The following is a 27,447-nucleotide window of genomic DNA, read 5'->3' on the forward strand; positions in this document are numbered from 1 at the left end:
GGAAGCTACAAGCAAGAATGATAATAAACAGAAATTTGACAGGCCCAAACAGCGCCCCCTGACCAGTGGTGCCCTGTGCGATGGCACCGGCCGCACTACCCTAGCTACGGCCCTGACATCCATCACTAGCTTATCACATGGTGCTTTGAATTCTCTAGCCGAGTTTGAGCAGGCAGTACAAGCCTACCACAGCTGGGAGCATTTAGTGGATGTAGCGCCATACTGGACAAGAGAAAAAAGTTTTAAACAAGTGTCACATCTCCCATTCTAGCAGACTGACCTGTTCATGTGGGACTAGCATTCCACTCCCTATTCTACCTCCTTATGTCATTGGTTGTACAATCAAGAAAAATGTGGGTAGTAAGGAGTATAAACAAACTTATTTGTCAAAAGTGCACATCCTCTTCAACATCAGCAAATATTATGGTGGATTGTGGTCTCTGCAGTGTTTGGTGTTCCTCCAAAACACACTATATAAAATATAGCTGTAACAAACACATAAGGTACAGCAGCACTGTACACCGATTCACATTAGCAGAAAAACCACTTACACAGCAAGTAATAAATCTGTCACTGCATGCACATAAAGATGTTTAGAGACTGCACCATATTTTTAATTAAAAATACAGAAATAGACAGACAACATGAATCACAAGTGAATGGCTCTTATGCAGACAAATACCTCCACGGTTTGTTTCGCTGGATGATTTTCCAACGACAGCAGCTCAGCTGTTTCCTGCAAGAACTGGATCACATCATGTTTCTGCTCCAGCTCTTGTGTCAGTTCCTGGAGAAGGAGCAAATGTTACGGTCAAACGACTTCTGCACTTTAGGGTCCTCAGTTATTGCAGGACAATCTATATAGTTATATGCTATTACACGACCTGAGATAAACATGTGCAGTGGAAGCGGTGCGGGCAAGGAGGGATCTAAGAGGCGGGGATAAAGGTATTTGGGGTTGAGAGAAAGTGTGGCTGTGGTAAATGAAGGTGAGGGACAGGAGAAACCCTTCGATCTGGCATTTGTTGGGTCCAATATAAACAAGCTCAGACAGTGATCTCATGTCACTCCTATCTACCAGCTGTATAGAAATTAGGTCTATTCTTCTGAGATACACTTACCAAAAAGTATTCCTTCTTCATCTCCATGTTGGAGTTTCCATCGCTCCAGTCATATGCCAGCTCCTCCTCTTCCTTCTCATTCAGCCAGATGATCTGTGCTGTGGCTCTAGACACAAACTCATGGAGGCTCTCCAAATGACGTAAGCGAAAGTTAGAGGTTTCCTACACAGGACAACAAGATTATGTTCACCTATTCATTTTAATGATAGAAAAACTTCTGTCACAGGACCTGATTCAGCAAGGATCGCTATTATGCTAATACGCACGCTACATAGTTACTAATATCAGCGGTGAAATGCAAATGTTTGCAATCGCATTACGATCACAGCCTGACAGAGACGCCCACTTCCCCTTACTCACATCTATATACTCGGGCAACATAGCTAAATAATCGGTAACATCGGACCCATACGCACAGTTACTAATATCAGCGGTGAAATGCAAATTTTGCAATCGCATTACAATCACAGCCTGACAGACGCCCACTTCCCCTTACTCACATCCATATACTCGGGCAACATAGCTAAATAATCGGTAACATCGGACCCATACGCACAGTTAAGGCAGGTCAGACTTCACCGAGGAATTGCTAACTTCAGCATACACTATGAGGCCTCTGGCTGCATATGGCCACGAAGTGGCTAATTTATGCACGTTGCAACACACTGGCACGCCTACTTTCGCCCGACTACCATCGCCACCCACAAACGTCACTTCCTGTTAATCACTCTGCTTTGAATCTGTGCAGCCTCTGCAAACGCAGTTCCCATCGCAATTGCTAGTTCGTGCACTGCGAAATATACATATGTGCAAAGCGAATTAATCGACTGATTGCGTATGTATTGGCAACTGCGTTCCTTGCTGAATCAGGCCCACAGAGTCCTTGCCGAGTGTCACAAGATTCCTCACAGATTTAATACCACACTCCCATATAGTCAGTTAGTTGATCATTACATTACAGTCTTACCCTTAGTTTGCAGTACTGCATTTCAAGCTTGTTCAAAGTTTCTCTATAGCTGCTGCGAAAATTTGGAGACATTTTAACCTGCCAGAAAAGTAAAGAGAAATATCAGAATCACGTTTGACAGTCAACTAAAGTAATTTAACCATAAAACTCTAAGTGCCTTTTAAACTAGAGAAAATAAATCTATCAAGAGAGATTCCCATATTATATATACAACCAGACTCTTGATAACAAAATAATATCCTATATATTTCTGCCAAGTTAGACAAGCACCTCGTAACTTCTAGCTTCTCGCAAACTTGAGGCCAGCTCCTCCACGCTGGTGTGGACTTGACGTTGATTTTCCAGCTGAGTCTCCACACTGGGAAGGTCACTGCCCCACTCTGCTCGCTCCAATTTCAACTAAAAATTATTCAAAAGAAAAAAGTAACATTTAACTAATCTTCCTTCAAATACTCAACAGATGATGCCCTGAATACAGTTTGATTGGTCGACATTCAGAAGGTCGACACCAAAAAGACAACATTCTGAATGTCGACGGTCAAAAGGTAGAGATGGTCATTAGTTCAGCTATCATTCTGTAGACATGCATTTAGGTCAAAAGAATTAAATGATTTTCACATGCAAAAAAAAAAAAATCGACATTTAACATGTCGACAATAAAATGTTGACACATTGTTTTTCCATGACTTTTAGGGTTATGGGTAAGTTAAAATAACAAAAAAAAACAATGTTGACATTTTAGTGTTGACCTTTACAATGCATCAACCATTCAATCCTGTCAACCTAAATACATGTCTACAGAATGATGGTCGATCTACTGACAATATCGATCTTTTGGTTGTCGATATTCAAATCCAGTCGACCTTATGGTATTGACCTTCTGAATGTCAATCTTTTTACTGTTGACCTTTTATACCACACCCGATGCTAATGAAATGCTGTTGTGTACCACACTTGCCTGAAGCACACTGCCTATTGCCCTCCTCACCAATCTTCATCTGCTGGTTGTTTATACAAACCCTCCTCTCCAAACCTTGTTGAACTTTCACTGATGCCACTGATACAGCAATACCTTTCAGTTCATCTATAGGCCAATTACTAACCTGCATTTCTTCCACCCAGGCGAGGAGCTCATACACAAATCTGAGACTGCCCTCATCTTCAGATGATGACAATGAAAGTAGCTCTGATCGACTCATTGGTTTTCGAAACCAAGAAGTGGAACAAGTTGCTGAAGTGTGAAAAGTTTGTTGTTGAGATGTGTTCACAGGTAAAGGGGTTTGTAGGTCTGTGTTGAGGAAGTTCCCTTTTCTGTATAGGTTAGAATATTCCAGCCTGAGTGTGAGAAGTTCGTCCTGAATGCGTAGAACTCTAAACAACAAATTGAAGTCACTTAGAAAACAACTCAAGTGTACAGCAAAGACTACACAACACTCATGAAAAATGGCATCAAATACCTAAACACATCACAGTGTGTACAGTCCAATATGTGGCAAATGCTACAAGCATAGCTCTTGCCAAGTTAACATTTAAAATGCACTGTCATATGGAGGTGTAAGTGCTATAACAATAGGGATCTATGATCCCAGTGTCTCCCAGTGGTGTACAATGTATCTACAGATCATTAAAATTCAGAATGTGGCAAATCATAACCCACACAAACAGGATATGTCAGCAGTAATAGTGGTATATCCAACTATATCTTAGTGCAGCTTAACACCATAGTAGTATGGTAGTTTATAAGGAAATTGTAATCTCTTGTACCAATGTCCATCATCTATGTGCTCACCAAAGCAAATAGCCCAATAATGACAGTATACCTGAAGGCCAGTTCTTCCACCTGGAAGTACTTCTCGTCTCTCAGGATCTGAACATCTGCCTGTAGCTGGCAGAGAAGACTTTCGCTCTCCTGCAGAAACTGCAGCACCTCACCCTCTTGCCGAGTTCTCTGTCCACATTCAATATTAGCAGCATCCTGGAAGATGCACATCGGTGTGAAAGGAAATATACCAATGGCAGACACTTACTTGAAACGAGACTATATATGACAAGGATCACAGTCAGATCTTGATAGCTTTTGAAAAAGGACTAAAGAAGTGTTGTCTTGCAATAATTGTAAATCATTCAAACACAGCAAATAAAAGGTATGATCTAGATCAGTGGTTCTCAAACTCGGTCCTCACGTTTTCCAAGTCACCCAGCAGGTACACAGGTGTACTTAGTACTCACTGAGACATTTTAAAAGATCCGCAGATGGAACTAATTATTTCACTTGTGATTCTGTGAGGAGACCTGGACCGAGTTTGAGCACCTGTGAACTAGATAAATAAATAACTTAGAGCTATAAACATAACATGTTTCTGCAATATGCATGACTCAAATGACAATTTTCTTCCTACCTTTCACTTTCTGGAACCAAATCCACCACTTAACCTAATGCACACAGTACATGTACCAACAGACTTACTGGCACTCAGTACAATTGGTAAACGTTACTTACAGATTGCAGTGTATTTCTTGCTAGTGTTAGCTTCTCTTCGCAGCTCAAACAGCCATTTTGAATCCTGTTTGCAATCTGTAGGAGCAGTTCTAGCCTGTAAGGTAAACGAAAGCATCCATTGTACCTAAATGATCACAGACAAAAAAGTTCAGAAAGACCAGAGAAAAACCTACCTCTCCACAGCTGGCCGCAGAACTTTCTCCCTCTCTAACATGGAAAGTATAAGCTTCCCCCACTGTTCCTCCACATCATTAGGGTGAAGAGACGGTGAGAACTTGATGCGGCCAAATTCAATCCATACCTTATACAGAAATTATATGAGTGATCAGCTTCTAATTTTGCAAAAGGTTCAAAGGGAGGAAATCAGTTAAAAAGTAAAAGAAAACAACCCCCTTCCCCCACACACAGAAAAATACATGGTCTCCTTAAGCTGCCAACTTGCAAAAAATGTTCTCACACTGCGTATGCTCCAGCACCAAGTCCGTATTTATAATGGGTGCAGGGTGTGCGGGAGACACGGACCTCCGAGTCCAGTGGTGGCCCACACCATACACCCTTCACCCACACTCCGATGTCCCACAGAGTAGCGCTACAGAAAACGACCTGTAAAATGGCCGCTGCGGCCATTTTCCCAGTGTTTTGTGCATGCGCAGTAGGAAATCACCGGGAAAATGGCTGCCGTACCATTTTCCCGGTGAACTGCTGCTGTCGTTTCACTGACCACCTCCTCTCTTAACAGGCCCCTGTCCGGAATGGTGTGCACCCTAGCATGTGTAGTGCAGAGTTGTACGCATTTTGATAGCATTTAAAACATACAACTGAAGAGATGTAACTAGGCTATAAATGGGTGTTTCACGTAGGCAAAGTTCAGTGAGGGCACTGTGGGCTATATAGAGATGTTAGACAGTGTATATAAGCCTATTTTTGAAGGGATGTGTTTTACAACAAGTATAACCAGGTGCAAATTCGCACTGAGGCTGATGATGGGTATCAGACAAATCGTACAGATAAGGTGAGGGTCCATTGAAAAATGGGTACAGCTCTGCCTACCAGCGAACACACACTTTTTTTTTTTTTTAAGTTGGATCTTTTTTTGCTGACTAGCATCTCAGTGAATGGGGATCCTGTTTCTTGATTTTTGGACTTATATATTTAATAAAAGAGAAAGATACAATTAAAATAGATAAATTGACTGAGATTAAATTAAAATCAGATGGATAGAAAAAAAAAACACAAATTTATAACCTGAATATAATACCACAAAGAGACAAAAAGTGTTGCTCCTGTGTTAACCAACTGAAATTTAGATTTATATACCTGTAACATCTGATACAATTTCTGTATTTGGGCTTTTTCTTGTTCTTTTGCTGGGATTTCAGTTTCTTTTACATGTACATACTGATTATAAAGTGCCTGGAAAAGAAAAATACTGACAAATGAGTATTGGGCATAGAAACATTACCTCTATTATACACTGAGCATTCTCACTCATTGTACCTTTAACTCCACAGGGTTTTGTGGAAATGATTTGTCAGACATCAGAAGTACATGTTGACGGATCCACTGTGTAAGGGACACTACTCTCTCCTGGTACTCCAGCCAGCGGGTATCTACTTCCTGCATGAAGAACCCAGAATAAGGGTGTTAGCATATTTCAGTTATCCCATGGCCCAGCCAGAATTGTCCAGAACAAAACTTACAGTTGCACTTATCCCATCTCCTCCTTCTGGGACTTTGGGGAAGGCATCATATATAGAAGACACATATGTGATCACAGACTTTTCATCGGGAGAATCCACATCTACATCTGGGAGGGGCAGTCAAACAAAAGACATAAGTAAACCAGCCACTTCATAAAAACAAAAAGGATTGCAAAAGAGCTGCCAATAAAATTGTACAAACCTTCAGCGTCTAATAACCTGGTGACACCCAGATTCTCAGCTATTTCAAAAGCTTGTTCTAGGTTTTCCCGATTACTCTGAATTTCCACCTTCTGCATGTCTATCAGATCAGGTCTGTAAATAGGATAACAGTGCTTAGAACTCCTCTTTGTGACTAACACCATGCTTTAACACTAGTAAGAGCTCAATATCTACCTACCTGTACCGGTGTATAAGGGCATTAAACATCTTGCCATTACTCCAGCAAGAAGAGAAATTGGTACATTTCACACCGATGTATCCAGCTGTCACTTTCTGCGTCCATAGGAGCAGCTTCTCCTTGGCAGACATATCTCCCGATTCCCCACTGACATAAATATCTGAGATCTGCAGACAGAGAGAGATGACAAGCTTTATCACATCACATTGCTCCACTTGCCTCACGCTGCATTCATAAAAGCACAGTGTGAAGTTTCACACTGGATGCATACTCTAAAAATCTGTTCAAAACAATTTTCCCAACCAGAATAAGGTGCATGAAACTTAATTTCCTTCACAAACACATTTGGAACTGAATACAATTCAGTGATTGGTTCTGATGAACAGGTCTCTTACAGTATGTGGTTTGAGAACATTTAATATAAAAAAAGGCAAGATATGCAGTCCAAGGCGGATATGACTAACAGGAGGGGGTTCTGACTCTAGTATCACCTGCTGTGACTGTGATAAAGGGACACTGCAGTATTCTAAGGATGACAAGTCAGGTCCACAGGACTGTGTGGAAAGTAAATCTCTTACGGTTTTAGCTTTTCCTTGAAAGGACAATCCAAGGTTAGTTTCTTCACAAGAGCTGCTCCAAGTTCCAAAAGCATTTTCCAGGCCTCTTTCCCTGATAGGCAGCAGTACAGCCCGGCTATTACCAGCTCGATCAAACGCCACCATGGTGCTGACCGACCCCTGCTTGCCGTCTGCTGGGTTTTCCACTATGCGAGCGATGACTGTGGTCCCTGCTGGTGGAGATTCTGGAGTAGTTATGGGATTCAGCAGCTGAGCTCTATGCACCATGCCATGCAATGTCTCTCTCACCTGGAGCACTCTTCCTTCCTCTGCAGGAATACAGTCGGTGCTTCCAGGATCTTCAATTGCTGCACATGTATTACTAGGCATTTCCTCTATCTTCACACTTTCATTCTTGCTTGGTTCAAATTGATCCTGTTCTGCTTCCTGATCTTTTTTCTTTCTCCTAAAACGTCTTTTTTTCTTTCCAGAACGGGGTTCCTTCCCTCTCCCTGGTCTGGTCTCCTTGGGCTTCCGCACACAGCTGACAGAATTCCCCATGTCTCCAGTGCATTTATGCAGCACACAGGATATAGACATTCAGAAGAAAAAAGGATCCACACCTCAGGGCAATGCCTTCCACTTGCAATTCAGACATGTCACCAAGGAAGAAACACACATCCTTCTCCCTCATCCCAGCAATTGATGTTTTCCTCAGACAGACATCTTACAGACCGAGACATCTCTCTGCATCTCTCTGCAGTGCTCAGATCACAGGCACCTTACACCAAACCTACAGCTCATTGGATGCAGAATTCTCTGTATTAATGAGGTTTGGTAACTCCACCCAGCATGGGTGGGGGAGAGCGTGCTCAGGAGGGAGGGGGAGCACACAAGACTTTGCAATAAAAGAAGCCAGAGAAGCTGAGTGAAGCTTATACAAAGGACATATGCACTTCCTATAACTTCAATTCTGAGAGGACCAATCATATTCTGAGTGACTATTTAGTCATATAATCAATAACATATATACATCTTGTTAATACATACCTATTTAAAATGTGATTGCATAATTGTGTTGACTTAAGGTAGATGTACAGGTAGCAGTTGCAATTTCTTATGTATATTTACAGCAAATCAAATTTTAATATACAATAGAGTTCTCCCACAAATGGGATCTGGACAGACTGTTTATTCCAGTGTTCCCTAGATATGCTTTGAAATGAGAATACCTTTTACAATTGGCTAAATGCCTATATTAACAATGGAACGCCATTAAATTACATGATCCAGCTTAAAAGGAAAGCAGACAACTCTCCTCGGCCAGGGAGAAGCCAGAGCTGGACCTGTATAGCCCTGGTGAGTTGGAATTGTATGAAATACCACCGGACGTAAGCCCGGCAGGTGTCATATCGGCGCTGGAGTGCAGACAGTGAGGATCCCAACGGAGGTGAGTACCCCACTATCACCAACCTCCCCCCCCAACCCTCCCTTAGGGGTGCCTTACCCTAACCTCCCCCCTAGTGCCTAACCCCCCCTGTAAGTGCCTAAACCTAACCCCCCCCTTCCCCGCAGCCTAAACCTAACACTCCCGGGGGGGTTGCCTAACCCTAAGTCCCCCCCGGGAGCCCCTAACCTAACCCTTCCCCCCCCCCGTGGCTGTCTACGCACGGCTTACCTTCAATCGTTCTGCCGGGCTCCCAGCGTAGGTATAACGACAGGCGTCGAGATTTCGACGCCTGTCATTAGACTCCTGTCGGGAATACACAGTCGCAATGCAGGACATGCCATATACCTGTCGGTCGGTATCTTAACCCTCCTGCTCTCCCTACTCTAACCCTACCTCCCCGGCGCCTGAACCTAACCTCACCCCCTAGTGTCTAGATAATACATGGTAAACAGGCCGGAGGAGGAGAAGGAAGAGAGAAAAAAGATCTGGACACACACAAGAATCACATTCTCACCAGAGGGAGACGGAAAAACCGGTGACCAGAGCAAAGCCCATCTGCAGCACAGATACGACAGGGCGGGAGTCCTGTGGAACCCTATGGACTTCGTAGAAATAGAGATAACAAGGGTAAGTTCTTACCATATCTCATATTTTCTACATCAGGGTCCATAGGGTATCCACAGGATACCTTGGGGATGTCCCAAAGCAGTATCCTTTAAGGGTGGGGACGCTCCTGTGCTGAAAGGAGAATCCGCCGCCCGAAGGAAGCATCCTGAGAGGCAAAAGGTGTCAAACGCATAATACCTCACAAAGGTATGGACCGAGGACCATGTGGCAGCCTTGCAGATATGGACTGCCACCACGTCGAGCAGCCCACGAAGGACCCACAGATCTAGTGGAATGAGCCCTCACAGAGGAAGGAACCGGAAGCCTTCATGAAGATAAGCTTCAGAAATGGCCATACGAATCCAGCCTGCCAAAGTTTGCTTTGAAGCAGGCCAACCCTTTTTACGGAAGCCATAGAGGACAAACAAAGCGTCCGACTTCCTAAACGAAGAAGTGCGGTCAACATAAATCCTTAAGGCCCGCACAACGTCCAAAGTAGCCTCACCCACTGAAAGATCAGGTGAGTTAAAAGCCGGCACAACGATTTCCTCGCTGATGTGAAAACTGGAAACAAATTTAGGAAGGAAACCAGGACGAGTGCGCAGCACCGCCCTGTTCCTATGAAAAATCATAAAAGGGGGTCTACATGAGAGAGCCCCTAATGGTGCGTACACACTGGGCGATTAAAGTGGACGACTGAACGATAACGATATCGTTATCGTTCAGTCGTCCACTTTATCGTCCATTTTTAACACAAAAAAGATGAACGATGACGACGACGCGCGTTCCCGCGGGTCGTTTGTCATCATCGTTCATCGCGCTGACATGCAGGCCAACCTGACGACCTCGTCAGGTTGCTGCATGTCAGGGAATGGGTGAGAGAGCCCGGCGCTGAACGATATCGCTAATGATATCGTTCAGCGGCTGTGCTCAATGTCATGAACGACATTGAGCACAGCCTGCCGGGGACACACTAGACGATATCGCTCAGGGAGCATATCGTCTAGTGTGTATGCACCTTTAGTCAGAAACGCGTCTGGCCGAAGCAATGGCCAGAAGGAAAATTTTTTAGCTGTCAGCCATTTGAGGTCCACTGAGCCCAGTGGTTCAAACGGCAGTCCCTGGAGAGCCCTCAGGACCACAGCTAAATCCCAAGGCGCCACCGGTGGAACAAAAGGTGGCTGAATTCTGAGAACACCTTGCATAAAGGTGCGCACATCAGGGATTGCAGCAATCCTACGATGGAACCAGACGGATAGGGCAGACAACTGCACCTTCAGAGACGCAAGGCGAAGCCCATGGTACAGTCCCGCCTCTAGGAAAGCTAACATTCTAGACAGACGGAACTCCCGAGGAGCATAACCTCTCGGCCGACACCACTGGAAGAACGTATGCCACACAAGATGGTATATCCTTGCAGAGGATGGTTTCTGAGCCCTTAGCATTGTTTGCACTACAGAGCTGGAAAACCCCCTGGACCTTAACATGGCTGTCTCAACAGCCATGCCGTCAAAGACAGCCGAGTCAGGTCCGGGTGAAGACAAGGACCCTGTGACAGGAGGTCCGGGCGTAACGGCAACCGCAGAGTAATGTCCACGGACAGTCCCTGGAGGTCTGAGAACCAGTGCGTCCGGGGCCACGCGGGAGCTATCAACAGGAGCGTCCCTCTTTCCTGTTTGAATTTCCGGATTACCCCTGGAAGAAGGGAAAACTGAGGAAACAGATAAGCAAACCGGAACGTCCACCGGACGGACAGAGCATCCACCAGAGACGCCTTTTCGTCTCTTGTGCGAGACCCGTACACCGGCAACTTCTTGTTGTGCCGTGACACCATGAGGTCGATCTCTGGAAGACCCCACCTGTCCACCAGAAGTTGAAAGACGTCCTGGTGCAGAGACCATTCCCCCGAATGAACATTCTGGCAACTGAGAAAGTCCGCCTCCCAGTTTAGGACTCCCGGGATGAATACTGCTGATATGGCCGGGAGATTGCGCTCCGCCCAAACTAGGATTCGGGACACCTCTACGAGAGCCGCCCGACTTCGGGTTCCTCCTTGCCGATTTATGTAGGCCACGGTGGTAGCGTTATCCGACTGGACCTGCACTGGGTGACCTTGGAGAACCCGATGTGCCTGCTGGAGAGCATTGAAAACCGCGCAGAGCTCCAAGATGTTTATTGGAAGCTCTTCTTCCGCCCGAGTCCACCTGACCTGGAACAAGTGTGGACCCGTGACTGCTCCCCAGCCCCGAAGACTGGCGTCCGTTGTCAACAGGACCCAATTCACCACCCAGAACGGACGACCCTTGTTGAGATGGGTCGTCTGCAACCACCAGGCTAGGGACAGGCGAACCTCCGGAGTGAGCACCATCGTCTGGGATTTTAGACTCTGAGGCAGTCCATTCCATTTGGACAGGATCAATTGCTGCAGAGGTCTGGAGTGAAACTGGGCATATTCCACCATGTCGAATACTAACACCATGGAGCCCAGTAACCTCATCGCCGAGTGCAGAGACACACGGCGATTCTGCAGACAACTGCGCACCCTCAACTGCAAGGCAGAGATCTTTTCCCCCGTCACAAAGATCCTTGCTGTCCGGAGTCCAATAAGGCTCCGAGGTGCAGAATCGTCTGAGACGGGATCAGGGTGGACTTCTGCCAGTTTATCAACCAGCCTTGCCGTTGCAGTAGCGCAATGGTCAGGTCCAAGTGGCGTAGAAGGAGCTCTGGAGATCCTGCCATCAACAGAAGGTCGTCCAAGTACGGCAACATGCGGACTCCCTGCAGCCGCAGGGAAGCCGCCATGACCGCCATCACCTTGGTGAATACACGTGGAGCTGTCGCCAGCCCAAAAGGTAACGCCCGGAACTGAAAGTGGTCGTTGCGGATTGCAAACCTGAGGAACTGTTGATGGCGTAAAAGAATAGGGACATACAGGTAAGCATCCTGTATGTCCAACGACACCATGTAATCCCCAGGTTCCAGCGCCAGAATGATGGACCGTAGGGTCTCCATCCGAAACCTCGGCATCTGCAAAGACCTGTTGAGTGCTTTGAGGTTGAGAATCGGACGATACGACCCATTGGGTTTCTGCACCAAAAACAGATTTGAATAGAAACCCTGGCCCCTCTGGGAGAATGGAACAGGCACTATAACTCCAGCCTGGAGCATAGTGTGCAAAACCTTCCGCAGTTCCAAGGCTTTGTTCCGGTCTGATGGAAGACCCGTGGTGAAGAATCGAGACGGGGGCCTGTGCCGAAAGTAGAGGGCGTACCGTGAGAAACCACCTCAAGAACCTAAGTGTCTGTCGTGGTAACCGACCAACACTGGACGAACTGCAGCAGGCGGCCTCCCACTTTGGGATCCCCCAAAGGGAGGCCCGGACCGTCAGGCCGCAGGCTTGTCATCTGGCTTAGGGGCCGGACGTCTGGTACTCCAGGCCTGTTTCCGGGGCTTGGCCGATTTTTTGGGGCCAGCCTGACGGGGAAAAGACTGTGCTTTAGGCCTACCCTGGGCCCTGTAAGGCCGAAAGGACGACGTACCTGAACTGGAAGGAACTGCAGCAGACGGGAGACATGCAGATTTGGCTGCCGCTAGCATGGCTACAATTTTGTCCAGATCCGGACCAAATAGGACTTCTCCATTAAAAGGCAAAGCTTCCTTTTTGGAATCAGCGTCTTCCTTCCAAGATCGCAACCATAAGGTGCGACGAGCAGCTACAGCTGCCGAAGAAATCCGAGACGCCAGAGTACTGATATCCAAAGCCGCTTCATTGATATAAATGGCCGAATCCCGGAGATTGCCTATCAACTCGGTCTGTTCAGCCGAACAGTCGGAATCGAAAGACGCCTCCAAACTATCAGCCAAGCGCTACATAGTTCTGGCTACCCAACAAATGGCCATAGCCGGCCTAGCTGCCCCCCCCCCCCCCCGCAAGGGAATAAACGGACTTTAGGCAGATCTCCACCTTACGGTCCATAGCATCCTTCAAGGAAGACATGGAGGGCATGGGCAATGTGGCACTATGAACTAGTGTTCCCGCTAGGCTGTTTTAGCGGGGCGCGGCGCCCTGCCCTCCTTCTGGAGGGCAAAAAGCACCCTGCCCTCCAGGAGGAGGGCAAAAAGCGCCCTGCCCTAACAGCCTGCGGGAGCCGTTCTCACCCGCGGGACGCAGTGTCCCGCGGGTGGACAAACATGCGGTGACCCGGTCACCGCCGGGGAACAGACGCCGGACGCATGCGCCCGGCGTCTATTCTCCCTTTCTGCAGCGCTTGGGGGCTGCCCGGCATGTCCGTAAGCGCCGGGCACGCCCCCAAGTATGACGAAAAGGGGGACGCGTATTATAGACACGCCCCCTTTTCGGACGCGCGCGCGCACAACATTGCCCTCTCTAGCTCCGGCGCCCTGCCTGCCGCCGGAGCTAGAGGGAACACTAATGAACAAGGCGTGTCACATGAGAATCCACCTGTGGAGGGGATTCCCACTTAGAAAAATAATTATCCGCAAACGGATAAGCCACCGCCAAGCGTCTCTGAGGCTGATACCATTTGCCAGGATGTTTCCACGCCTCCTCTAAATGGCCCACTAACTGACCCGAAAGAGGAAACACTGTGGCGTCACCCTTAATATCCTTAAAAAAGGCATATTTAGACTTGGACACGGGAGGATCTTCATCCTCAATCACTAAAGCTGTGCAGACTGCCCGAATAAGTCCAGGAATATTCACCTTGGACCTAGCATCCGATCCTTTAGTATGGAGAAGTCCACAACACATACTCCCCTTGTAACACGTCCGACAAGTGCTGTACAGAACTTGTCAGTGAATTAACCCACACAGGCTCCTGAGAGACTTGAGGAGGGGAAATATGGAGACTGTGGGGTACCATCAATTGTCTCGGGAAACCCTGCATGGGTGACGACACCACTGACTGCTGGGACAATCCCATCTGTGAGAACGCAGGCTGCGGAGCTAACTGGCCCACGAGGGTTGTAAGCGCTTTGGCGAAACAAGCCCAGGGCGGCTCCTGTACCGGAGCCGTGACAGTAATTGGCCATGCCAATAAATAACACCTCCGACATAGCCCCTCTGCGTTATCCTCCCCCTCCGCTATTGGTACCTTGCATGTAGTACACATAAGCTGGAGAGGAAAGTCACTCTCAGACATGATGATAAGTATGTGACCCCTCTCACTGATACTTGTTAGTACAGTGTGAGACCACCCTGCAATCAACGCACCGCAAGGGCTTTAGCAGAAAAAGATCAGGGACAGTGAAATGGCTGACAGTAGAAAGTGAAAGTACAGGCAGCAGATGCTAGTCACATACAATGCAAAGAAATGAATCCCTGCACTATCAGCGCTGATTCTCAACTACGCAGACACAGAGCCTGGTAGGACACAGCGCTGCATACACAGACCTTAAGCCAACGGAGGAGAGGTATGCCGGGGGACCCAGACCGCGATGCCACCGATCTTCAGCGTCCAAAAGCGCTCACCATGCTTCCAGGAAAGATGGCCACCGAGGAACAGAGAGGAGGCCGGCCTGGGGGAGGAGCGCTGCCACAGGGCCAGTCAGCAGAGCAGAGAGGGCTGTGTGTAGCGGGGGAGGCGCCGGCTGTGTTACAGGGAAGGCGCGCTCCCCTGGCATGCATTTAACCCCTGGGACGCCGCAGCGCTACCGCTAGCTGTGACCCCAGATGCTTACCAGCATCCCCGGATCAGTACCGGCGTTCTGGTACCGGCGGGGGTGTAGGGAAGACAGCATGGACATCAGTGCTGACTGTCCATGCTGTACATCCAGATGAGCAGCCACAGCTGCTTTGAAGAAAACTTCAGGGGCTATCCTTAGCCCCCCTCTAACAGGTGCATCCGACTCCGGCCAGGCACCAAATGAAACTGAGATGCCTTGGCTCGGGGGCGGGGTATAGGAGGGGGACCCTAGTGCATCCTGGGAGGCTGAAAACTTAACTCTATGGTGCCCGATGCCTGACGTCATCACCTATACCCCAACGTACCCTGTGGATACCCTATGGACCCTGATGTAGAAACAGAATATTATTTCTCCACAACCAAACTTTACAGTTTGTAGTATGAATTTGGGGAGGAAGTGGTCTCACGGTATCCGCCAAACTCATTCTTCCTTCAGATTTACAGATGGTGGAGGATAGTTCATTTTAGAGAACGTGTTTCCACTGTTCCGGAGTCCAATAGTAGTGTGCTTTACACCATTTCCGCCGACGTTTGGCATTATGCATTGTGACCTGATGTGTGAGGAAGGATGGCCATGGAAACCACCCACAAAGTTCCTGACAAAGAGTTCTTGTGCTGACATTGCATTCTGGTAACATGTATGGTCTACCACATGGTGGCTGAGCTTTTGTTGGTACTAGACATTCCTACTTCACAATAACAGCAATTACAATTGACTGGGGCTGCTCTAGGACTGCATAAATCTCACTGACTTGTTGGAAAGCTGGCATTACATGACAGTGCCATGTTAAAAATCATTGAGCTTGACCCATTATGCTGCTAATATGAAGACTCTTAATAGGCGATTACTTGATTTTATGCACCGGTTAGCAATGGGTTTGGCGGAAATTGCCTAACACACTAGTAGAAAGGATGGTCACATATTAAGTACATACTAGGTGATTAAAGTGTGGTGCAGCCCTACTGGAGCTAATAGTCCTAAAATATTAATACATTCTTGATGCCCAAAAGACAAGAACCCTAGTAACCACAGATTTATGTCTGGTTTGTATTGTAGAGAAGTCAGTACTACTGAACCACTTAAAAGGCACAAATACAATAATAGGTTATCATAAAACAGATCTGGGTTAGTGAATTCATTTGGGAATAATACAGAACATAAATAAAGCACTGATTTTACAAGATATTTTAAACATGTCTTGTCTGTAGTAGCAGCACTTTATAGGCCAATCTTTGAACAGAAAGCAATCAAGTCCAATACATTGTAAATTAACTTATACATTCATTTGCTATATGATGCAAATTATGACACATACATAGATAAGGACAGGCTCATTTCTTCTACATACATTGAAAACTGTAGCATATTGACCATTGTAAAGAGTAAATCTGGGCACTTGAGCTACTCGAGAGATCCCCAAATGACCATAATATCAAATAATGTTCAAAATGAAATAGACTGACTCATTATCAGGCACTAATGTAGCCAACTTCCAATCACACTAATGTTCATGTCATAATGTATCATTGGTCTCATATAATAACATGATCTTAACCCCACTACAGCTTTCCAGTGTGTTATTACAAGGAAAATATAAATATAATTGACCGTCCTGGTTAATTCGACTTGAAAATATGCCCATTGTTCCTGTGAATATGTCTGAATTGTTGATATTAATTTAAACTATTTAACTGTTGTATTTTTTACATTCCAGTTCTCTTAACTGGAAACGGTATGTTATACGACCGGACGTCAGCCCGGCGGATGAAATATAGACACTGGAAGGTCCGCATATGGAGATCCCGACAGGGTAAGTATAAAGGCCACCCCTAGCCCTCTTCCCCCCCCCCCCTAACCCTAACCTCCCCCCTAGTGACTAACCCTAGCCTCACCTCCTCGCACCCTAAATCTAACCCTCCCCTGGGGGGGGTGCCTAACCCCCTCTTCCCCTAACCTAACCCTCCCAGGGGCTGCCTAACCCTAAATTCCTCTGGGAGACCCTAAACCTAACCCCTCCCCCCTTCCCCGAGGCTATCAGCTCCCGATGCCCGGCTTACCTATGATCGGTATGCCGGGCGTCGGAATTTCAGCTTGGGGCTAAAGATAGGCGCCTGTATTTAGGCGCCTATCATTAGTACCATGCCGGGATTTCACTGTCGGGAAGCCGGCGGTCGGCATTTTGACCGCCGGCTTCCTGACTACATACCCTCTTAACTCAATGGTAGTAAAACTTTTTAAAAAATACAATCTGACAAAAACACTGTGCTCTGGAGGGGGATATTCAATTAGTGGGCAGGTTGTGTCAGAACGATTGGTGGGTAGCTTCCATCGGAACATTGCATGCTAATACATTGCAGATCATCTAGACAGGAAAAACTAGCTTGTTCTTGCTCACACATATAAAAGAGGTATTCCCTCCCGTACATTACTCAACATCACAATAAATTAGTTTTTATGAATGAGACCAAAAATCTTATTATCAGACATGTCGAGCACAGGAATGCTGTTAAGCATTTTTATCCTGTGTATGTATTCTGGTTTGGTGGATCTGGACAGCATTCATACATATATACTAAGTCAATGCATTAGTACTGAACAACCTAAATCTTCTGGCCACAAAAAAACGCTGTTTTTCGATACCATTATAGCGTTCCGGCTAGACTGCGGGCAGGACAGGGCGCTGGGAGTGCTGGCAGGGAGCCTCCCGAAAAGGGGTCATGGCTGGCCGGGGAGGGGCTTGTCCTTGTGACATGCCTCCAATTTGTCACACTTGGGGGCGTGCCCAGCACTTGCGGGGGTGCTGAGCTACCCACAAGCTCTCCTCTCATGGTGAATAGATTCATCTGGCAGTGATTGTTCACTGCAACTTTACCCGCGGATGGGTAAAGCTCAGGGCAGGCTGTTTAAGTGGGGCGCCGCTAAAAGGGCAGAGCGCATTTGCCCTTTTAAAAATCAAACAGGGCACGGGAATACTACAGAAGATAAACTGGAGAGGCAGCAACCTCACAATTACATCATAGCACACTAGTGCAAGCAGTAATAGAGAAACCAGTCCATCCATGATGACATTAGGTAAAACTATAAATGTAGGGAATGGGTGATGTCTGGGCAGCACCCAATAGGATACATTTACTCCTGCAGCCTAAGGAGAGAAAAGGGATTCCCACTCAACCAAAAACTATGAATGTATCTACACAAAAGCCCCAATTCCAACCTCCTAGCAGAAGGACAACACAAAGAGATGGACATGTATAGTCCACCATGACCTGATGACACTTACAGTTAAGACTCCAAATACTGCACTACCGGGGATGGCCACTACAGTACAAGAACATATTTACACCTTGGCTCGTACTTATCCATTCATGTATTCATCAAGCATATTTAATAAAAATAAGACTACTGCAATGTATAGATGTGCAAGACTCACTCTTACCTGAAAGTGAAGGATTATGGTCCATATCAGTCCAAGGGTCAGCTTTGGGTTGCCATCAGTGATATCATCATTTCGTATATTTACCAATTTCACCTACACGGAATAAAAATTTGTCAGGGTGCTCTCATCCAATCATCACCTTTCATACATTATGGAGGGAACATCTCAGCCTGTCAGATACTCTGATGCTTTACCTGGCGTTGCTTGAGGAAATCCAGAGCAATCTGCACATTTTGCAGCCGATGGAAACGCATCCTGCCCTTCTCTCTGGGCTGCAAAACAGGAGGTAATTCCAATTAAACGTGAAATTAATGGGAAGTAGAAAGTTAGTGCAAAGTTATAGTCAGAATTTTATACTAGAGGAAGTTATGGGCAAAAAAAGGATAAGGTTTTCAGTAAAGTAGGAAAATGGTGACACGGAAGTAGCAGAAGTTACAAAAAAGAGGCAACAAATAGAAAAGTAACGAATAACACAACTATGAGGAGAATGAAAGAGAAACAAGAAGAATGGGATGGAGTCCTAAGTGGACATGAGATAGTAGATGCTGAAGAAGGATCATGGAGAGGTTAGAAACAAGTGGATTTGAATGCAAATATGCACAGTACTGTGAGGTGGAGAGAAGAGACTGGTGAAAAGATTTAATATAAAAAGTGGAGTGTGGAGGTTAGGAGAACCCACCTACCCTTGTCTTTTCCTTCAGTACAATGCAGTAAGTCATTGCATTTCAACTCATGCAGTGACTGAGGGAAGGAGGTGACGTGCAAAAGCACGTGTACATGACTACAGAATCCCCTCATGCTCATGCTAATATCACAGCACACAGCCCTTTACCCTCCCACACTGTGCCCACAGGCAGATAACCCAGTGCTGGGTCCCTGTCCCACACTGGATAATCTGACCAAGTGACAGCTCTAGTGACATACAGCATCGTCAGGGTTGTCCTCTGACTCCTCTTTCATCAACAGGCGGCGGGATGGCATACGGGGGAGTCGCAGGCCCCTAGGAGCCTCAGGGTCCTTGTTCTAATGGACATGGCAATGAGACTGTGAGGAAGATGGAGCATATCTATGGCAATGCACACAAAAAAAAAAACAAGGAACAAATACTTACTAGTCTGACACCAGACAGGACCTCCAAAAGGGAAACGAGATTGTGTCCATCCCGCAGATCCTCATACAAATCATTGATGTGTTTGCGAACCTATTAACAGCATGAAATAAAAACAATGAGAGTTGGTACTAAAGCTACCCATAGACTGCACAATAGTGCAGCAGACACGGAGGAATTGAGAAACAACTGACCGATAATTTCAACGCCTCCATATACTGCAAGATGAATAGAAGCGGTCTTCATTCACTGCCTGAAATCTGCTGAACAGTGGTCCAGAGGATCGCACAGGTTTGATAACCAAACAATCCTGACCGTTTTCAGGCCGTGAATAATTATCACTCAGGCCCATACATCACATCCTGGCTAAAGATATCATTGATACGTCTCTCATATCAGTGCCCCCACTGCCTGTTTCATTCCAGGCTCCACACAACGATACAACCAGTGTTCTGGAACACCGGCTACACATATAGCACCTCGCCTTACCATTCAGTTTATTTTACTGAACATATCCGAGTGCTCTTTAATGTGTAGATTTTTTCATATGCCTTTGATTATACAAGAATGGCACACAGTCTTTATTACACTGTGCGGACCAGTGAACTACAGAATCTAGCTCATGTTCATTACTGAGCTCACTACATTTATATGGGAACATGTGTTGCCTATCATAAGGCTTTAAAGATTCACTACTGTTTTATGAACACAAAGGGGTCAATCCAATTGTTTATGAAAGGTGCGATGTGCCTTAGCCACGGCATTAAAAAGCTGGCAACGGCACAGCATCTCGCATGCCTCGCAGCCCACTCCAAGCCCAAATTCACATAATTTTTCTCAGAGCTCCATGGGGCTGCGAGCACTTTTAATGGTAATTCGGGCAGCTGTCATGTGTGGTTGTTGTCGCGATAACTCGCACCCGAGAGATCATCGCAGGCAATTGGATTGAGCCCATAGATTCACCCTCTATCTAAATTGGAATCCAACTGGCCAGATATGCTACAGTGCTGATACATTCTGAATACTTTTGTGTATAGTAACCAGCTGGCAGGTGTAGATTATGGATTTTCACATATGCGTATATGTCTTTTCATGGTTATCCATCCTTTTTATTATAATTGTTTTTATTTCAATTATTTATTTTAATATTTGATGAAAACATTTTCATCTATCTGTTTGCGCTCATAAGTGCTGTTTCTAGAACTAAAAAACGAATAAGTAACAAGCAAAGGAATCAAAGACTACTTAAGATGCCCTGGTGTACAGACACAAGAAATAAAATAAAAGGTCTAATAACAAAGAAAAAAAAAAAAAAAAAAAATAAGAGAAAAGTTACGATTCCACAGAATTAAATTGTTAAAACTTAAAGACTGACATAAAATAGAAATGGGGCTGAGAGCCGTATTCAATTAGGTGAGAAAAGTCGCGTTTGGCGAAAAGCATTTGCATGGCGAAGTTACCGCCGCTTTCGCCAGCTTTGATGCCATCTTTTCGCGTACTCTCAATGCAGGCTCCCGCTTTTCGCCCCCTATCCAATTGCAAAACACGCGAAAACGCATGTGTTTATTGCGCATGGCGAAACTAGCAAAGAGTACAGCACATTTGGGGGAAATCAGTCTGTACCCAATGAAAAGCCTATCTGACACTGGAAATCAATATAGAAGTGTATTATTAGCCCTAATAAAAGTATTTTGGGTTCTTAAAGCGAGTCAAATGGCTGTTATATGCATATTTGCATAAGTGTGGAAAAAATACATAAAGCAATTTATTTTGGAAAAAATAATTGCTGTAGTTAAATTGGGGGTACATTAAAATGGGTGCTAGTATATTTTTGTGTCTATAAAGTGCAGTTTTAAAAAAAATGAAAAATACACCTGCTGCAGCCACCTGTAATCCTAAAAACACCTGTCCCATCCATACAGCTCCCCAAAATCCTTGACCCAGTACTTTAAACCCATTTTCCAACACTTTTTACATTTTCATTATTAGGGGGATTTAAGCTAATTTAAAAAAAAATTTCTAAGTCCCCACATTTTTAGCCAAAAATAGAGATTTTGAACGTTTTATCACCTGCTCTGAAATGGTGAACACTTTTCATCGGTTTCTGCCTATAGAGTTTTCACACATGTGAAAACTCTGGGAATTGGATAGCACGATACACATGTATGCGCGCAAAAAGTTCGCACCGGCGACCGCTTTTCGCTGGACGGGACTTTTTGCACCAAATTGAACATGGCCCTAAATGTAATAGGCTGCAATCTTCCGATGCTGCAGGGATTTATGCGAGTCTCCCAGTATTTTTAAAGTGACAATCATTTTAAAGGCTAAACCAAAGCTGGTATTGACACTTTAAAAATACGGGGCGACTCGCATAAATCCCTGCAGCATCAGAAAATCACAACCTATTACATTTAGCCCATGATATGAGAAGTTACAAAAAGAGCAAAATAATAAGGTACAGTGAAAGAACTATTGTCTTGTAGAAACTTATACTATAGATTGGATTTACCTTGATGAGATGTTTGTTGACCCATTTTGTGAATGTTTTCTTCTGCACTCTGTCTCGCTCATCTGAAAAAAGGAGTGAAAAAAAGAACAATTAGTTAAAAAATAGAAGACAAAAAACAAAAACCTTTCACAGACAGACAGGTGTCCATGACCTCTCACTCTGTAAGGAGTCTCTACCACCCTACGCAGGAAAGAGATTATCATAATCCAGAAAACTGCCTTGTGCAGTCCATGCTCTGTCAGGATTACCAGTCACAATAATCTAAAGTCACAGTTTGTGGCTAGAATGCAAATATGACAAGATGCAACACTTAAACCAGGAATGGCACACTGTTACACAGATACCCAGCAGTAGGCCGAGACCTCGCACCTTCATCGTGTCACATGCACACCTAACTACATCCTGAGGATGTGAACACAGCAAACGGATTATTGCTAAATATACTGAGGTCTAAGCATGCAGGGGGAAGTGAAACAGGCAGCTATCGATGCAAAAAGAATACACCCATCCCCAACTCTTCAGGAGTCATACTGACCCATGCAGCACATCAGGCACACCAAGTGGGAACTGGACAGTCTCTGTCCCTCGATGTGCTTCATAGCGGACTTTTGCTGCACCTTGCTTTCACTTAGGGGGACAGTCACCACATCATCCAGCAGCAGCAACTCTTCTATGCCAAGCTCCTCCCACATCCTGAACGGAGCCCCCACGTGAGGTCTTAATATAGGGTGCAGAAAGAGCACTCCTAGCCAAGAAGGATAGGTGTTCTCCCGCTGTGAGTTGTCTTTTCCAAGTCAGGAAGCTGTTCCAGCCTGCAGCCACCTGAACTTCACATCATCTTCAGGTATGCACCCGCCTCTTTCCATCTGAGACATACTCCGTAAGCCCACCTCAGCCCTCCCCTCACCTCCACAGGAGATCAGACCCAGAAATACCCTCCAGGACAGTGAGGAGAAAGGAATAAGCACTGACACTTCTCCATAGAGAGGTGCGGGGGGTGGGAGGGAAAATGCTTGCTGCTATATAATGATCCTGTGTCCAGCTTATCGCAAGCTGAATTCCGGGCAAGGGCACATTGAGTGCCACACATCCCATCTGTCAACACACTGCTGTATATCTCTCTACATGCAAGTAATAATACAACCCTAATGTACATTTCTGGCCACCTTATAATAACCCCAATGTATTGATCCTGTGCACGAAGCTATGATCATCTCACCCCCAGCAAAATCAGCCATACTGCACCAATCTAACAAACTTAATGAAGAAGGCTATGCAGTTAGCTATAATGGACAGCACCGAATAAAAACTATTTGGCTTTACAACAAAACACTGAACTCTGCCCATCTACTGCAAGCTACAAAACATTTCTGCTGGGAAAACATTTTAAGAAATGGTTTAAACTTATTATTACTGTTTGGTTATTAGTAGTCTCCATCAAAAATAATACAGACAGGAGAAACTTTTGCCTCTTCAAATAATCACTGGAGACAAAGATGACCCCTCACCTATTTTGCCCAAAGAAGTGAACCTATGACAACTATTATGTTATCTTATTTACTGAGTCTTAGCAAAAGAAAAATTATATAAAAATTTCACTGGGTTTAAAAAACTATAAACTGCAAAGTCTTATTTATGGTGCCCATACACGGTGCGATATAGCAGCCGATCCGACGGATTGGTATGATATCGCTGCTATATCGTACAGTGTTTGGGCAAGATATCGGACAGTGCGCGCTCCCGTGGGGTCGTACATCGCACCTCCAGATCTTACTGCATGTTCACTTGATCTGGGGATACGATGTACGATCCCATGCTGCGCTATGCAGGGGGGTGCCGGCATATCGGGCGGGCGAGCAGCGTATTGCTCAGTGTGTGGGGACCGCCCAATATGTCGGCCATCGGATTGCAAGTCGCAGTGCAAGGTGCCTATAAAACCGTGTGTGGGCAACTTTAGAGATGCTGGTGAATGAAGGAAGCATTCAGTCATTTTACAGATAACGTGGGCACCAAGGGCACCCTACATAAGCAACGCAGCACCTACTCATGTTATTAAGTAATCCTTGTGAAAAATATGTGTTTTTAGTTAAAATACCCTGAACTTTAATATTTTAAAATGCATGATCTAATTCCAGTCGATCTGAAAGCCAAAGATTAAGGCCAAGCAGATATGTGTAGCACACCCTGACATCTGTCATGAGAGAAATGCAATCACTGACCAGGCAATATTATATAACATTGTAAGCATCATAGGATAACAAAACAAATAAAAGAGGGCCAATGGCCTAGAAAAACCAACAGCATTCAATGAAGTCCTACCCTTCCCAATTAATACAGTACATCAACCCAAAGGGAGCGAACTATAGGACATTTATGCCTTTCTTCTGCCTCCCTTACTGCCCGGAAAACTTTTATAGCATCTATTCTAAATCAACATGTTTAGAATGGGATTATTCCCACAAGTTGCACATGCAGTTCTAAAACTGGACAGCATTTAAAGTTTTGAAATATATTTTCTGTTATCAAATTAAGCAAAATCTATGTTCTTTTTCATGTTTTAATCCCCATTTGTCATTCTTACTTAAAAGCATACCCTTTTCATAACGGAAAAGAGCAGGTCTGGCTGTGTGAAAATAAGTATACCACAGCGCTCTCTGCTGGTTGTATAGTGGAAAGGCAAGGTACCCTGAGGTCTGTATAGTGAGGACTAAGAGGTCACAGAAAGGAGAAATAGGTCCTCCCACTCAGCCAGGTCCTCCTTTCTACCTCTGTAATTCAGCTCTATACACAAGGGGCTTCTAAAAGGTTTTATACTGTGACACAAGTGCTGATACCCCTATATTATTTATACATAACACAACTTCAAAATAATGGAATATATTTAATTTAAAAGTAATAAAAGCTAGTACAGTGTAATGATTAGGTGAACTTTTTTCTTTGGGAAAAGTAGTTCATATGATATCTATTGCATAATGGAGACGTCTTTTAAGACCATTCCAAAACACCTACAGTATTGTGAAACATCCAGCCTGATAAGTCATACACTCATCTGCAGATTATTATTATTAGTTTATGAAATGCCCATAAAAACGCTTGCTTCACAAAAGTGGTTTTACCAGTGTAAAAAAAAAAAAAAGAAGCATAATGTTATGGGATATTAGAGATTATAGACGATTTATTATTCCTCACTCTTTTATGGACACCTCGTACAACTTTATTATACCTCATATCTAGCACAACGGCAATAGAGTGCAGGACAAAAAGAGGGTCCTTTAGGCAAATGTAGTACTAGGACAGGGAAATGTCTAGTTATAGCTAGTAGTATCTTACGTGTTTATAAGGGAAGCTACTGCTAAGAAGAGATCAGTCTTATCACACAGAGACACCTTGTGTTGCTGTGTATATGTCATAGCACGTGACCGAGGAAACCAAGGAAGCACGAAGAAGCAGCATGACAAAGCTGCAGGATCAGAGACAAATAAATGTAATGACACCAGCACATAGAAACAACAATGTGAGCTGCATGTCAAAAGTTTACAATAAGGGCAAGAGATACAGGAGACTTATTAATAAAGAGAGGAGAAAAAAGTGACAGTGCGAGAAAGCATATGGCACAGAAACACCAGAAGGCTAGCAAACACACAGCAGGTATTTGTGCATATGTGTACTATAGGGCCAGAGAGCACACACACATACAGATATATCATAGGACCAAAGAAAACACACACACACCTGAAAGCCAGGGAGTATGTTTGCGCCTACACATGTATACACACCTGTGCGCTCTATCTCTAGCCCACAGGGAGGCTTGCATGTGCACGCATTCTCTGGCCCACAGGTGACATGCATTCATGATCGCTCTCTCTCACTGACCCACAGGAAGACAAGTGTGCTCTCTCTCTCTCTGGTCCACAGGGTGGCATGTGTGTATGCTCATTCTCGCTGACCCATAGGACGGCACATGTGCTCTCTCTCTTGCTGGCCCACAGGGTGGCATGAGTGCATGCTCGCTTGCTCTCGCTGATCCACAGGGAGGCATGTGTGCCTTCTCTCGCTGACCCACAGGATGGCATGAGTGCATGCTCATGATCTCTCACTTACCCACAGGGAGGCGCGTGTGCTCTCCCTTTTGCTGATCCACAGGCAGGCAGCAAGGCATGCGCTATGTCTTGCTGGCCTACAGGGAGGCAAGACGTGCGCTCTGTCTCGATGCAAAACAGAGAGGCAAGGTGTGCTCTGTCTCACTGGCCCACAGGGAGGAATGCGGACTCTCTCACTGGCCCACAGGGTGGCGGGTGGGCTCTCTCACTCTCACTGGCCCACAGGAAGGAGAGTGTGCTCTCTCCATAGCGCACTGGTAGGCGCATGTGTTCTCTCGCGCTCAATAACCCACAGGTAGAAGCGTGTGCTCGTGCCCTTGCCCAAAGGGGTGCATGTGTGCTCACCTCTGGCTCAAAGGGAGGCGTGTATGCTCTCTATCTTTCTGATCCACAGGGATGCTTGCATGTTCGCTCACTCACTCACTGGCCCACAGGAAGGCTTGCATGTGCACTCGCTCTCTGACCAAAAGGGTGGTGTGCATGCATGCTCTCTCTCAGTGACTCACAGAGAGGCGCGTGTACAGGCTCCATCTCTCACTGACCCACAGTGAGGCATGCGTGCTCTCTCTTTGACCCAAAGGGAGGCCTGCATGTTTTCTCTCTCTCTAGTCCAAAGGGAGGCATGTGAGCTCTCTCTAACATACAGGGAGGCATGTGTAATACACCTCTGTCTGGCTCAAAGAGAGGCATCCATGAATGAGTGGCTGACTACTACGTGTGCTCCTTGTATGGACCGTGCAGAGAGTGCAAAACAAAATTGTAAAGGGACAGAAAGTGAGAGTGGGCATTATCAGACTGTCAGAGAGAGAGTCAACAGAAAAAGGGCAATGTTGGATAGGGCAGCTCAGAAATAACTCCCTATCTGGTCCTTTGGTATTGGTATTACTATAAGCACAGCGCCATACAGAGCAGTGATACAAACGGGTGACGGGTATATTTACTAAAGGTCGACTTCGATTGATTTAAAATCAATGAAAATTGATCAACATTGATGTTGTGGGCCTAAATCACACATTTACTAACTGTTTGAGGTGCTAAATGTGTGATTGATGTTGATTGATTTCTATCGATCAAAATCGACCCATAGTAAGTATACCATATAGTAACAAAATTACAGGGTAGTCAGCATACCAATGCATGATCAAAAGCAAGTTGATAATTACATGCATACAGATGTGTGCTCATACACCTGTCCTTTTTGCGCCATATGGCGCGAGACGAATGGCGTGACTTGCTCCCCCACAAGTAACGATTCCCATACTTTTTCCTTAATTTAGCGGTTTATTC

General features: G+C 45.4%; 1 protein-coding gene across 1 annotated transcript in view; it reads right to left on the reverse strand.

Annotated features, from left to right (window-relative positions):
- MACF1 (microtubule actin crosslinking factor 1) overlaps window positions 1-27,447 on the reverse strand; it is a 269,121-nt gene that overhangs the window by 218,088 nt on the left and 23,586 nt on the right. Inside the window, exons 2-18 of the mRNA XM_088451201.1 lie at window positions 22,061-22,122; window positions 19,555-19,644; window positions 18,638-18,715; window positions 18,444-18,536; window positions 6,689-6,855; window positions 6,491-6,603; window positions 6,289-6,395; window positions 6,086-6,205; window positions 5,906-6,001; window positions 4,762-4,889; window positions 4,589-4,682; window positions 3,909-4,063; window positions 3,192-3,459; window positions 2,359-2,487; window positions 2,089-2,166; window positions 1,122-1,283; window positions 683-787 (exon numbers count right to left, since the gene is read on the reverse strand). Of these exons, the coding sequence (XP_088307327.1) occupies window positions 683-787; window positions 1,122-1,283; window positions 2,089-2,166; window positions 2,359-2,487; window positions 3,192-3,459; window positions 3,909-4,063; window positions 4,589-4,682; window positions 4,762-4,889; window positions 5,906-6,001; window positions 6,086-6,205; window positions 6,289-6,395; window positions 6,491-6,603; window positions 6,689-6,855; window positions 18,444-18,536; window positions 18,638-18,715; window positions 19,555-19,644; window positions 22,061-22,122 (2,045 nt within the window). The remainder of the gene's footprint in view (window positions 1-682; window positions 788-1,121; window positions 1,284-2,088; window positions 2,167-2,358; window positions 2,488-3,191; window positions 3,460-3,908; window positions 4,064-4,588; window positions 4,683-4,761; window positions 4,890-5,905; window positions 6,002-6,085; window positions 6,206-6,288; window positions 6,396-6,490; window positions 6,604-6,688; window positions 6,856-18,443; window positions 18,537-18,637; window positions 18,716-19,554; window positions 19,645-22,060; window positions 22,123-27,447) is intronic.

The sequence above is a fragment of the Taudactylus pleione genome, unplaced genomic scaffold, assembly GCF_031769625.1.
Source record: "Taudactylus pleione unplaced genomic scaffold, aTauple2 ptg000541l, whole genome shotgun sequence".
In the NCBI taxonomy this organism is placed as follows: Eukaryota; Metazoa; Chordata; class Amphibia; order Anura; family Myobatrachidae; genus Taudactylus; species Taudactylus pleione.